The following is a 14591-nucleotide window of genomic DNA, read 5'->3' as shown; positions in this document are numbered from 1 at the left end:
TGTCATTTTCACTCTCGACTTTGGTTGCCTGTCAAGTGTGTTGAATGTGTCTTGTATTACTAAGATTTAGGATTGTGTGGATTTATATTTATGCTTCTTGGTATTTTAGCAATGATAGCTCTATCTGTGAACTATAAAGGAAATCAGCTGATTTTGTTGCTAGTGGAGTCTGATCAAGTAGTAGAAGGTTGACCTGGAACAAATACAATAGGGAACCTGAGGTCAGTGAGGGGCACATGAGAAACAAGCATGGAGGTGCTATCCCATGTTTTGTTTGGTTTTGTTATTCCAAAAGAAAATAAGAGACATAAAATTAAGTAAAATTAATCAGCAGGCACAGTGGTGTATAATAGAATTAGCACTTGAGCAACACAGGCAGGTGGGATCATGAGTTAGTAACCAGACCAGGCCAGGGAGCCAGTTCTAAGCTAGTCTGAGCTGTTTGTCTCAAAAACAAACAAACCAATGACCCCAAACAAAGCCACCCATTATAGAGTTACCATTATATGGATAACCCCTATTTTATGTGTTTCTGAGTAAAAATTTCCATAGTAGAGAAAACATATCTACTGGCAGCAGATGATATAGTCCTGATTGTGTGATCTCTGTAGTGACCTTGGGCACAGCACCACTGTCTAAGGCTCCACCCTATTTCATAGTCTACATTCTGTGTATCAGCATAGCCCCAGCATCCACTGTCGCTGTTTGTACTTATGTTGCTGAGGTTTGGGATATGTCCACTTCCTGTTTGTACATATGTTGCTCAGGTTTAGGATATTTCTTTCCTGTGACAGTGATATTGGAGAAAGTGTCTTCTAGTGTTCTTACCCCTGTCTCTGAAGGGAAGAAGTCACCCATGACTTTACCCATCTGTCCTTTGCCCATGTGAAAATTGGTGGCCATATCTTCTAAAATTCATTGAGCCCTAAGGACTAATGCCTTCTGTAAATCTTGTTCCCCACAGCCGGAAGAACCCTCTTGGTCTTCTCATTGCCGTGGATGAAAACAAAGAAGCAAGAGGAGAGCTGTTCTGGGATGATGGGCAGTCAAAGGGTGAGTGCTGCGAGAGGGCGTGGCCATGGTAAGACTGAGTCCGTTCACCCCTGCTGGCCATTCAGCTGTGCATGAGATCTCACCTGGCATCTTAGAGCATCCTCCTAGAGAAAACATGGACTTCTGGTTGTACTCGTCAGAGACCATGTTAGATGAACCAAAGAATGACGAGGAGAACTTCTCTCTCTTTTTCTTTGCCTCATAGAATGAGGATTGAAAGCTTCTCTCTCTCATTGTCTATCTGTCTCTCTCTGAATATTCTCCTTTGTTACCCATGCCTAACAGGCTCTCATTTCATTATTAAAGGACACCTGAAGGACACATTTTGAAAACTGTTCCTGTAATTCATTATCATTATACATACCTTCCCCGTGAGTCCTTGTGGAAAAACTGTTGATGGTGTGGAAGTCATAGCCATGACAGGAAGGCAGTGAGCACACACAGTCCTGATCATGAGCATTATGTGCCTTAGCAACTCTTTCTTTCTTTTCTTTCTTTCTTTCTTTCTTTCTTTCTTTCTTTCTTTCTTTCTTTCTTTCTTTCTTTCTTTCTTTCTTTCCCTCTCCTTCCTTCCTTCCTTCCTTCCTTCCTTCCTTCCTTCCTTCCTTCCTTCCTTCCTTCCTTCCTTCCTTCCTTCTGTCTCTACTGCACTAAGAATTCCCATGACTCTAACTTGGGAAATGGATTGCCATGAGATGATTTCCTCTGGAGGACTGCAAAGGGTTCTTTCATGGTTAGAGCATTAAGTAGAGGAAAAGTGCATGGCCATGCAGGATATGCACACATATAATCATTGTAAAATGGTTACCATAGCATTAACTGATGCTTCCATCACCACTAATGGCAACATTGGCTCTCTAGAACTTGTTCGTATTATGATTCATAGGACTTGAGTAGATTTTCCATATTTACCCTCCTTCATGACCATGAATTATCCTGTTCCTTCCTCTGTTTATACAAGTGCAGCTATTTAGCCCCTGTGTAGAGACCCTATGTTGATTTTCTTTTCCTATCTCAGCAACTTCTCCTAGTGGAGTGTGAGCCAGATTCATCTCTGTTCTCACAACACAGGACTTCCTTCTTCTTTAATATTACAGGAAGCTCCATTGTAAACATGCACTGTAATTCTTTTATTCATTCATCTGCTAACAGATATGTTTGTTGTTTCCCCTTCTTAGCTATTGTGAAAAATGGACACTAGACTTAAGAGCAACCTCTTAGGAGGAAATATTTGAGACAGCTTCTTGGATATTGAATATGGTATTGTAATTTTAAGAATGACATCATACAAAGGAAATGAAACAGTGTGTCACAGAGATGCTGGGCATCTCCTATTCACTGTGGCCTTGTCTGTACTAGTGAGCATCTGGAAGCAGCTGAAGTATCTGAAGAAGTTGTGATTGACAGCTCTAGTGCAGTGTTCTTCAGTCATGAGAAGAAAGAGGAGTCAGTTTTTAGGAGAAGAGGTGAAGCTCATCTTCTGTGAACACAGGCCAGGCTGACATCTCTTTCTTCTTTCAGATACTGTGACTACGAACACTTACCTCTTCAGTGAATTTTCTGTGGCCCAAGTGAGTGCATATTTTTATTAACATTGTGTGTGATTTTGTCTGAAGATGACTATATATGTTCTACTATGTGTATCTAACTGTATTTATTTAAATGTCAGCATTTATGTGGGTGAATACACTGCTATTTATAGCTTAATATGTAATAATTGCATCAGCTGTATTTATCAAAGTGTCAACAGTAAAAAGAAAATGTATATTTTATAGTGTTATAAAATATAATTCTCTGAGATAACTGTCTGTTTCCTCTTCGCTCTCCATTGACATTATAAAAATAAATTTGTGTGCCCATTAGCACATATTAGAACTTTGGGGAAGGTTGAGTGTGTAGTCTAGGATGGGGATTTGGGGAGCTGGGGAAACCAAGTGTTTATAATTTGTTCATCATTATACTTGATGTGTTTCAGAACCAATTGAACGTGACAATTTCAAGTGCAAACTACAAGGATCCCAATAACTTAGCATTCCAGGAAATTAAAATCTTTGGGACGGAGGCAATTTACAATGTTAGAGTGAAACAGAATGATGTCCTTAGTCAAATGTCTCCACAAATTGCTTACAATTCAAACTTGAAGGTAAGAATTCATCTTGGGAGGGTGACTTTCACAAACCTCCATGGTGACTTATTATCACTTCTTGCTAAGATTACATGGGTTGTTGAAGAACCAGAGCCATCTGAGGCTGACAGTGATGTTGGAGTATGGAAAAAGAAAGTAAAAATGTAGAGACATTCTGAGGCACCATGGCTCCAGTTTTTCCATCCTTACTTTTTCACTGTCTGTGACTGTTTTTCTCTAACTGGATGTGGGGACAATGTCTGAGGAATGGGATCTGAAAGTTGAGGGCTTGTGCTCCAAGGTAAAAATAGAGATAGAGAGCTTATGAATAAAATGTTTTAAGTGATTTTTGTTTATTTAATGTTTAATGCTTCTTACCATTGTTAAACTCTATTGAGAAGCATATATGACTCTACCATACATTTGCAGGAAATAGTTTATGAAGATGATGGTGTTGCTAACTAACTTAGATGGTGACTATAAAGTGAAATTCTGGCAGATATGATGAGATCCAGCCTTTCTGTAAGATTTGTATTCAATTCCTCTTCCTCCGCACTCTGAGGGACATTTTCCAGTCAAGTCTCACGACTTCAACTGAGGAGCCTCATGGAACTGGAGCTGCTCAATCAGCACAGTTTTAGGATCTTTTGATTTAAGGAAATGATTCCACTGAGACTTCTACTAAATGGTGTATTGATGATATTTTGTCATCAGAGTGTGTACAGAATAAACATGTGTTATGAAGTGATAATTAAATAGTAATGTGCTTGGTTGTGTCTAGGGCAAAGTGTAAGACAGCTGGAAGATGCATTGGTGAAAATAATCTTTGTTCTTGATAGAAAATAAGATAGTTAACACAGCACCAAAGAACTCTTTATTCTTTGAATGAGAGTGGTCAGAGATAGAATTCACATACATGAAAATAGATGAAAGAATGAAGAAGTGTAAATCCACATTGGTAAGATATTTGCATTGGTCTTATTTAATACTCAAGGCTTAATGCAGCAGTTGAGATTAGCTTTGGAGAAGGCATGGATAGAACAGGACCTTGAAAGACAGAGTTTCATGGAGATTGAGAGATGCTGCAATCTCTCAATTCAGTGGATAGCATTGAATGCTCTTCTGGAGGTTCCAGGTTTGAAACCCAGCACACACACATTGGCTTACAAACAAGTGCAGTACCAGGGGAACCAATGCCACTTCTGCCTTCTGGGTCCACACACATAATGCACAGATATACGTGTAGGCAGAACACCCATGCACATAAAATAATACTGGAGGCATCAGCTTTACAAAAAGTCTGAGATAGAAAACAGATTGTAGTATTTTCTGTAATCAAAAGTTCAAAGTTGAAGACTTGTTGGAATTGATTTTGAAGTTGAACTTCATCAGATCTAAGGTCTGTCTTGTCTAACAAATGGATGTGGCTGCTTGGATCCAGTCACAGTGTTCTAATTCTAGGAGAGAAGAAAAGGGGAAACAAAATAAGCAAAGAAAAGATAAGAAAAGTGGAAGAAGAAGAAAGCAGAGATAAAGCTGATGGGGCAGGCCCTTCTAGCAAGAAAGAAACCCTGGTCCAACATTGAATTCAAATTTATTTTTCTGGCCATGACTATGCTACAGTCATTACAATTTCATATAATAATTGGAAGAATATGATATTTGAATCTTAACATAAAAAGCACACTTCAAACTAAAAAGACAGCTGCCAATGTGTTCAGAAAGGCCCTTGTTTTCTTAGACAGCATTCATCTTGGTGATGCTCTCCAAGCTGAACTATTCCTGAAAGGCCAGTCAAGTAGTTCAGAAGTCTAACATTATCAATCTTTAATTCAGTATCTGGCTAAGGTCTCATTCATATTTAGAAATAGGGTTCTTGTGGTAAGAGAAAACTTGTCTTATTTGAGAGGGTCTCTGGCACCCAATTAAGAAGTCATATTCAGTTCTCTAAGGTCCTGACAATTATCCTTGAATCAAGGCCTTCTTGGAGTCTGTAGTGCAGGGTGGGGATTGGCAGGACAGGAAAGCTAGGGCAGTGTCCACTGGAAGGACACTGAGAACAGGACGGTGACACCTAGAAAGTGACAGAATGCTCCAGATACGTGGATGCATTAGTCGTGCAGATGCTGTGTAAGAAACTTCAAATAAAAGAAGAGCAGGAAAAATTAGAATGGAATGCTGCAGTTGAAAACAAATGCAATATATGTAGCTTCTAATGTGGATTTCTGGCCTTGGGACATGATGAGACTGTGTGTTGTAAATGAATATTTATATAATGATATATCCTAGTCCCCATTCTCACACTTAGTTGATAAGTCTTAGATTACAGTAATTCAGAAAACTCGTGTAAGGTTCCATGAAAACTGCTATAGTGACTCATATTGCCCCATTCTATAAGCATTCCACACCAAAGGAGTCATGATATGAAGAGGTGATGAAAAAGAAAAATAGCTTAATTTGGGAAGAGGGGGAGAAAGCCTTTCTGACAAAATGAACAGGAGTCAAATGGTTCAGGGAAGGGATTATAAAAAAGTATGATCATATGTTTTTTCTTTGATTATGTCTTTCTACTATGTTATATGTAAGGTTTTTTATAGAATACTGGTATTTTTCTTTTGCTACAATCTCTTATTCCATACATACATACATCTATACAATTAAAAATTGTAGTGTGTTCTGTCATCGTAAAAAAAAACAGGTCCTAAGCATAGACTAAAAATGACATTTATACTTGATTAACATTAAAGGTTAAGGTCTTTGTCCTGAGGATGAATTTGCTTTCCTTCAGGTTGCCACCATCACAGATATCCATCTCGTGCTGGGAGAAGCATATACAGTGGAGTGGGACTTTATGGAGGACCGGGAGAAGATAGACTGCTATCCAGATGAGCAGGGGGCTTCTGAGGCCAACTGCATTGCCCGTGGCTGCATCTGGGAGGTGAGTGTGCTGAGGACGTTCGTGAAAATGGGAAACTCTTGAAATACAACCTACAATGTCTTTAGTTCAGCCCTGTACCCTCAGATTTATTAAACTTCACGAAAAAAAAAAAGACTTTAGAAGAGACTAATTTAGATTGAAGAGTGGAACAGGTAAGAAAGGGGTGTTTATTGTGTTGTTTGTACTTGAGGAATTTAGAGTCATGCTTAATTTAATTGTTATATGCATGAGTAAATGAAGTGATGGCTTCCTCCATATAAACTGACTTTTCTCATCTATTTTGTAATTCCAGATCTCTGTCAATTCCTTTCTTTGCAGGAATCCAGTTCTTCTGGGGTCCCTTATTGCTACTTTGTCAATCACCTGTACTCAGTCAGCAATGTTCAGTATGACTCAAATGAGGCCACAGCTGACATCTCCCTGAAGGCTTCTCTTTCTAACAACGCCTTTCCCTCTACACCCGTGAATCCGCTAAAAATGCGAGTGATCTACCACAAGAATGACATGCTGCAGTTTAAGGTAAGCGCATTGTGTGCAGTCGGGTGTGGGCAGGGCCTTTCCAGGTCCATCACCCTTTGCAATCGTGTGTTACAGCATTCCAAAACCAAGTTTTATTTATTTATTTTTTTTAGTAAAATACTCTAGAACAGCATTGTCATGAAGAGAACAATGAAATGACTGGTAGAGTAGCCAAACCTCTAATTTTGAATTCGAGAGAATCAATGTGTCTAAAGGAATGTTTGGGAGAACAAAACATGAGGAGGGCGCAGAGGAGGCTACTAGGAAGGTTGGGCAGCTGTGGATGAGTTTGCTCTAGGAATAATAAGGGAGGCTGGGAATAGCAGATGTTTTTGAGACCTTGAGACCATCTTGGTTATTCATATCAGCTACAAGAAGGAGATGCCTGAGGAATGACCATTGTGTTCCTAGGTTCGTGTCTGTGTATGGATGGTATGATAATAGATTTGTGATTGACAATAGACGAGTAGGAATATAATTTTAAAAAAATAGAAGTGATTTCTTTTCCTTCCATGGTTTAATTAAGCAAAGGGACTGTGGGTGAACTCGTTTATCCTCTTTGTTGTTTCCTGATTAAACTGGGAGCTGCCCAGAAACAAGGGTTTGTCCTCCACCGTGGTGGTATTGGGATCCCACAGAGAGGCTGCTCTCCAGTGAGCGGTCATGGTGCTGGAAGAGCACAAGGCAGTGATCAGGGCAGACTGGCTTCACCTAGACCATTCTTAGAGTCTGAGCTCAGTCTGGACTTGAGTTTTCTGGTTTCTGCTGTGATGTTTTCTGTGTGTCCTCACCAAAGTGGAGTTGGTCGGGTGTGCAGCCTCAGCTCACACTCACTAACCATGAAGCTGTACGCTGGTTCTCTCCCCCATACACATGTCTTTCTGGACCACTTTACACTCCGGGTCTTTGTCTGTGTTGTTTCTTTACCAGAATCACTTCCTCTCAATTTGTGCTGGGTTTTTTGCTGCTTAACTTTTAAGATTCAGCCTCTATTTCTTCTATGAAACCATCTCGCTATTCCTTCCCTGCAATGACAAAGCCCTCCTGCAGAGTTCACGTCAACTCGCAACCCTCAGGAGTGCTGAATTCTTCTTTCCTAGTTCCCATGAATTCCCGAGCTTTTGTGACATTGACCTTGGATTCTCAGTTCCTATCTCTACTGTGATTACTGTTTTATCAACAGTAGTTTGTGGATCCTCAATTTATTCAGCTTCATTTCATTTTCACAAGGGATATTTTAAATCAGAGAAACTTAGTTGTTTTTTTTTTTTTTCTTCTTCTTCTTAGTTGTTTTTCAATGTCAAAGTTTTCCGGTCTCCCTATACACATACATCCACACGCAGAATATATATTTGTAAATACCATACCAATTTCAGAATGATTATTCTTGTTAATGGTGTTATTGAAACAGATGAAGAAATGTTTTAAAACACATAATACTGAGACCTGACCCAGATCAAGCTATTTACCAAAACCTTGTTCTCTGCTGTGGTGGTTAAGTCCTGTATTGTGAGGTAAAAGGAGACCAAACAAACAGGCTCTAGACTCTGTCAGCCATGCTAAAAGAGTGTGCCGAGACATTCATAACTAGAGGACAATTCTTGACTGCAGAGTTCTTTTGAAATGACCGCTAATTGTGAATATTCACACGACTGATGTCGTGTTTTGACGTATTTACATATTATAGATTGATCAATTCAGTATAGTTAGGATATCTGATATTTTAATTATCTATTATTTTGAGCAGTGTGAAATAAACATGTTCACAAGTTATTTTGAATTCTATTTTTAGTTATGCAATTACATTATCAATTGTTAATTATGATTACTGTCAGCTTGCTAGGAAAACATCATAATATATTTGCCATATTTTTGTCTTTTAAAATATTATTTCCTCTGGCCTAGATCTACGATCCCAGTCACAGTCGGTATGAAGTCCCAGTGCCTCTGGACATCCCTGCTGTTCCAGAAAGCACCAATGAAGGCCGTCTTTATGATGTCACCATCAAGGAGAACCCATTTGGGATTGAAATTCGCAGGAAGAGTACAGGCACTGTAATGTGAGTGGGTCCTGGTCTGACTCAGATTCCTGCTCTGTTAAACATTCCTCACCAGGACCATTGTCCTTGTAGACATCCTGGCTCAAAATGTCATATTACCCTTGTTGAGATCTGTGATATATTTATTACCTTCTATGACTGTGATTTAAAAAGAAAACATTACAAGGCAACTTACAGAAGAGTTTGAGTTTCCGACTTCGGAAGTATGAGTGTGGTGTGGATGCAGGCAGCAGACACGGCAGCAGGACCAGATGATATTTCACATCTTGAGCTGCAAACAGGAAACCGAAAGTAAACTGGGAATGGTGTGAGCCTTTGAGCTCCAAAGGCTATCTTTAGTGGCATGCTTCTGCCACCAAGGCCACAGCTCCCAAGTGTCCCCAAATAGTGCCCAAATAGCTTCCAAATATTGAAATACCCGGGACTATGAGAGTTAACTCCTCTAACCACCATATGAGGAAGTGTTTTCTCTTCTTAGAGGAAATATTTACTATTCTGAGAGTCATTACTAAGGCAGTTATTGGTTCTTAGGAATTATTGAACAAGTATCTACTGAGTTCCTTCTGTATATCAGGTTCTCCTTTAATACTGTTGTCGGAGACAGATGTGGAATTTCTTCCATTAAACAAAGTTAAATTATACGCTGAGGAGAAATTTGATATACTGATAACTGCTATGCTCAAAAAATAGGGAAATCAAATTATTTCCTAATTTACACCGTAATCTGAGTTTGTAACTCTGGGAAAAAGGTGACGTTTGAAATGGTACCTAGATTGGGAGAAATTCTACAGAGAGTTCTGGAAAAGGAACATCTGTGAAAGAATGAAATAAGTCATGGGTTGGAGGGAATTTATCATTTACAATAGAGATTCCCCTGAGGTAACGGCTAGGATGGATGTGGGAGACAAAGCAGGCATGGGAGATGGGATTGAGAACAGGAAGAGGCCTGCAGGGTCCTCAGATGCTCTCAGGACAGATGAGTGTGCATGTGGGCAGGGGTGTGAGCTGGTGTGAGGTGCTCATATCACAGCCCTGGATACGTGGAGGAAGTAGGCATCAGGGGTCAGGAGCAGAAGGCACGGTGAGTTTGGAGTGGTAAGGTGAAAAAAGTCACTGGATCTGTGACTGTGGACAGCAGTAAGGGAAGCAAAAATACAGAGCAGGAGAATTGATGGGGACTTGGGCCTTAGCCATGGTGACTGTTTATTTAGCCACTAACTTACTAGTTTTGTTTGAGAGAGACTCCAATAGGGATGGTTTGTGCAATGGAGGGCCCTATTGTCCTCACAAAGGCAGCTGCTGTAAACCACTAGAAGCTGATTTTCTTTTTGCAAATGTCTCTTCTCCTTCTGCAGCTGGGACTCTGGGCTCCTTGGCTTCACCTTCAATGACATGTTCATCCGCATCTCCACCCGCCTGCCCTCCACATACATCTATGGCTTTGGGGAAACTGAGCACCCAACTTTCAAGATAGACTTGAACTGGCACACGTGGGGCATGTTTTCCAGGGATCAGCCCCCGGGGGTAAGGACCGGGTATTCAGGTCTGGGTTCTGTCCTTTCCATCAATGCTGTGTGTCATGTGCTTCTTTTTTGCGGACTCCATGTGATAACTACCTTCCACTGCTAGGCAGATGGACACATTTTTAAGTGCCGCTTTATGCTCCTGTTCTTTATAGAGGAAGCTTGACACAACATAGCAATCAAGTTTCTGTTGAGTTTCTTTCCAAAGGACACAGTCCTCTAACCTCTTTTTTCCTGTGTCTCTCAGTACAAGATGAATTCCTATGGTGTCCACCCTTACTACATGGGGCTAGAGGAGGAAGGCAACGCCTATGGAGTTCTCTTGTTGAACAGCAATGCCATGGGTAGGATGAACCTTTTTCCCTTATTGTATGCCAACTATTCTTCAATTGCTTTAGAATGTACTTAGTGAAAACAATATAATCTTTGTGGATTGGGTTTCCCTTTCATTGACCCTTTGTATATATAATATATAAATTATATGAATTATATATAATTTACCCAAAATTATTTGACATGTAGCTAGTAAGAGCTTTCATTTAAATTCTTCAATTCTTTCTGCATATACTCCAGAATATCTGCTTTCACTGTGTTACAGTTGAAGAGAGAGAAGGTCAGGATTCCAGGGTTAATGTTCTCAACATGAAGGATTTCAGCATGATGACAATTTCTTGTGTTTTCAGATGTAACATTCCAGCCCCTGCCTGCCCTAACATACAGAACCACAGGGGGCATTCTGGACTTCTTTGTGTTCTTGGGCCCAACTCCAGAGCTTGTCACTCAGCAATACACAGAGGTAGGAAGGAATGCACTTATGAAAAATGTGTGTTTGTGTTTGTGTGAGTGGGTGTATAAACACTCAAAATGTGTTCCAATCCTGCTATGTAGGATAGCCATATAATGTAACTGTCATTTGGTTCCTAAATTTGATGCTCTCTCTGAGGACAAATTATCATATGGAATATGGGAGAGTAAATATATTCCTATAACTATTAAATTATATTTTTTCACTTATTACAGTGGATCAGAGTTTTTGTGGTAACTATTGGTGGGTCTAGTGTGGTGGAGAGCTACAGTGTTAGTGACCTTGATGTTGTGGGGAGGGAGGGTATTGAATGTATTAGTAGCACTATTGGTAAATGTGATTTTGAGGATGGTGACCCTTATGGTGATAATTGTAGAAAGGAAGATAGGGCATGATTTTATGATGGAAGTGATAGCATTGGACTGACATTGGGAGCTGAGAGAGTAAGGTCCTGACAATGATGGTGGTAGTTGATATGATGATGTTATGGTAGTAGTGCTATTGGTAATGGTGCTTATGATTATGATAGCAGTGGGGGTTATCATGATGACAGATATTACATCATGACATTGTCACAGTGGTTACAGTGTGGTGATAAAGATAATGATAATATACTGGTGGTTGTGGTGGGAGTCATAGTAATAGGGTATGATAACATTGTTGGTGACAACATCAACAAACATGTATGAAAAATATTTACTGTATCTATTACTTAACACATGTGAGAGGGTGTCTCACAGACTAAGTTTCTCAGTCAATTCCACATGAGCTAGTTCCCACTCTTAGGTCGGATTTGCAGATAAAAAAACAAACACAGAATGTTATGTAACTGCCCACGTTCACAATCAGCAAGAGATAGAGACTGTATTCTTATATTAGCTAGTTCCCTCTTTGTTGTGTGTTTTTAGATTTTAAATTATATGTCTAGGAATCTGAATAAAATCAGGTTTCCAGAATTTCTTAAAACTGTGCTCTGGGAAGCTGTAGGCTTTCTGAAGTGTGTCCCCAGAGCTCCACACACCTAAACACCTACTGTCTGGGTTTGAATTTGGTTAAAATATTCTGACTTCATATCCAGCTTCCATCCAGTTTCTCCTCTAACAGTCCAGTACTTTCTGTCTGTTTTCTAGTTGATTGGTCGGCCTGTGATGGTACCTTACTGGTCCCTGGGATTCCAGCTGTGTCGCTATGGATATGAGAATGATACTGAGATTGCCAACTTGTATGATGAGATGGTGGCTAAGCGGATTCCCTATGTATGTACATCTTCTGCGGAATTTTTGTCAGATTTAAATGTGGTTTTAAAATGACATAGTGTCTATCTCATGTCATGTCCATACTGTGCTTATACCATCCATAGTGATGACTTAGACTAACTAACAAAGAGCAGCTAAGTCTGATTCATGGGTGCTGTCTCCCGTGCCAGGCTTTCCTCTGCTTCTTGACTGACTTCAAGATATTTAACTATACTGCCCTACTGACATGATAATTCACCATTCTAATACTAGTTTCTCTCAATTAAGGAAACTTTACTCAAATGCAGTGAAGTAATCCCAGTTGAGGATTGATTTCTTGGGCCCGGCATAGTATGATTCTCTGAGCCCCAAACTCTCACTGGCTCCATACTGGAATCCTGTATTGAGTTTGCAGTGAAATCACATACAGAAGGAGCCACACTCACCTCAAAACCAGAGTTTCAATAATCAGAAATCATTTTGAAACCCTTTGTGCATTGTTCTGTGTTGTATTATTGCAAGGCACGTCCTGTAACATAGTTGTTCTCAACGTGTAGGTTGAGACCTCTTTAGTGGTAGTCAAATGACCCCTTGACGGGGTCATCTGCGACCTTTTGAAAACACAGATAATTTCATTATAATCCATGCCAGTAGCAGAAGTACAGTTATGAGGTAGCAGTGGAAACAGTTTTATGATTGTGGCTCACACACCATGAGGAACTGTATTAAAAAATGATATTAGGACGGTGAGAAGCACAGCTGTAATGGAGAATTTCAATGAGAGCACTGTATTTGATCACCCCCAACACTGGGTCTTTTGCAGCTAGTGCTGTCTTGTTTTGATTCTTTTATCATAGACCTATGATCTGTATTCTATAAGGACTTAATATTTGACATTGTTTTCTATGAACTGACTTCAAGACACATTCATAGAGAAAGTCAAAGCACTTTTTTTTCTAACAGCCTTTACAAACAGGCATTGGTAATCATCTTACACTTTGTTGATGTTTAAGAAAAATTATTTTCTGTTTCTGAAGTAAATAAAAACATCAGTGACTATCCCAATGTACAAAGCTACAGTGTGGCATACAAAGGGGTGGAATAGCTGGGCACAAGCTGCAGGAACTGCTGGAGCCTGAACTCTCCAGCCAGCAGCCACTCTTTCCTGTGTCCTTCCAGGACGTGCAGTACTCAGACATCGACTACATGGAGAGGCAGCTGGACTTCACCCTCAGCTCCAACTTCTCTGGGCTTCCAGACCTGATCAATCGCATGAAGGCTGATGGGATGCGGGTCATCCTCATTCTGGTTAGTTCTTTTTGAATGTGTATGCTGTGCTTGGAGCATGAATGGGATTGTGTGGGGATTGCTTAGAATGTCTGTCTTTCCAGTTCTTGGAGAGAAATAGAAGTCAGTTTTTATAAGTGTATTTCTTGGGAGTCACAGAAACTCTATAGTGAAATTCAAACTGGGAATTTCCCATTTTCTATCCTGCCTTTTTTTTTTTTTTTAAATCATCTTCTGTCTTAATTTTCCACCTGCCTTGTGTTCTGATTTCAGGACCCAGCCATTTCTGGCAATGAGACACAGCCATATCCTGCCTTTGAACGGGGTATAAAGAATGATGTCTTCATCAGATATCCCAATAATGGAGACATTGTCTGGGGAAAGGTATGAGCTCTGTGTTGATCCAGTCAGACTCACACAGAACCAGAATCACTGTTAGCAGTCTGTGGAAATGTTGATTTTGGGGCCTGTTATGTGTAGTTTCTAAAGTTGTGGTTTTCTCCCTCTCTTTCTTTTGTTTTTACTTTTTTTGTTTGTTTGTTTTCAGTTAATATCTGCTGATCTGTTTAAGCACTTTGAGGAATCTATTTTCCTTTACAGAAATCGTATTTGGCAACTATTAGCCCTAGAGCCTTGGTTTATAGTTTCCTAAGAACTAAATTGTATAAACATTTGTTCAGGACATGTATGTCAAGTCTTTTCTCTCCATAGGTCTGGCCTGATTACCCTGGTGTTGAAGTGAACTCCTCTCTAGACTGGGACACTCAACTGGAGGTAAAAGGCACTCTGTGGATGCTGGATGTGCTCAGGGTTTCCAGGAAGAGGCAGCCAGGTCTAGAATATTAGATGTGTCTGCACAGAGGAAAGAGACATGTGAGAAAGAACCACGTAGGAGCCAAGCTCCTGTCAGTCGAGATAAATTATTTTATCGTTATCTATGTTTTATTTCAAGTTGTTATGTTGGCATTATTGACCATAGGGTTTAAGACACAATGTGTTCAATTTTCCTGCCCATAGTTTTTTCTATGTCGCAATGGCAATTTCAA

At 39.9% G+C, this 14591-nt stretch overlaps 1 protein-coding gene across 1 annotated transcript in view; it reads left to right on the top strand.

Annotated features, from left to right (window-relative positions):
- Window positions 1–14591, top strand: part of Mgam (maltase-glucoamylase) — a 142216-nt gene that overhangs the window by 64127 nt on the left and 63498 nt on the right. Inside the window, exons 44-56 of the mRNA XM_057761536.1 lie at window positions 965–1053; window positions 2575–2624; window positions 3029–3196; window positions 5967–6116; window positions 6435–6635; window positions 8541–8695; window positions 10051–10219; window positions 10466–10562; window positions 10902–11014; window positions 12154–12279; window positions 13438–13566; window positions 13819–13929; window positions 14257–14319. Coding sequence (XP_057617519.1) covers window positions 965–1053; window positions 2575–2624; window positions 3029–3196; window positions 5967–6116; window positions 6435–6635; window positions 8541–8695; window positions 10051–10219; window positions 10466–10562; window positions 10902–11014; window positions 12154–12279; window positions 13438–13566; window positions 13819–13929; window positions 14257–14319 — 1621 coding nt within the window. The remainder of the gene's footprint in view (window positions 1–964; window positions 1054–2574; window positions 2625–3028; window positions 3197–5966; window positions 6117–6434; window positions 6636–8540; window positions 8696–10050; window positions 10220–10465; window positions 10563–10901; window positions 11015–12153; window positions 12280–13437; window positions 13567–13818; window positions 13930–14256; window positions 14320–14591) is intronic.

The sequence above is a fragment of the Chionomys nivalis genome, chromosome 1 (assembly GCF_950005125.1).
Source record: "Chionomys nivalis chromosome 1, mChiNiv1.1, whole genome shotgun sequence".
Lineage (NCBI taxonomy): Eukaryota > Metazoa > Chordata > Mammalia > Rodentia > Cricetidae > Chionomys > Chionomys nivalis.
The sequence above is the reverse complement of the archived record's forward strand: the minus strand, read 5'-3'. Positions and strand labels throughout refer to the sequence as shown.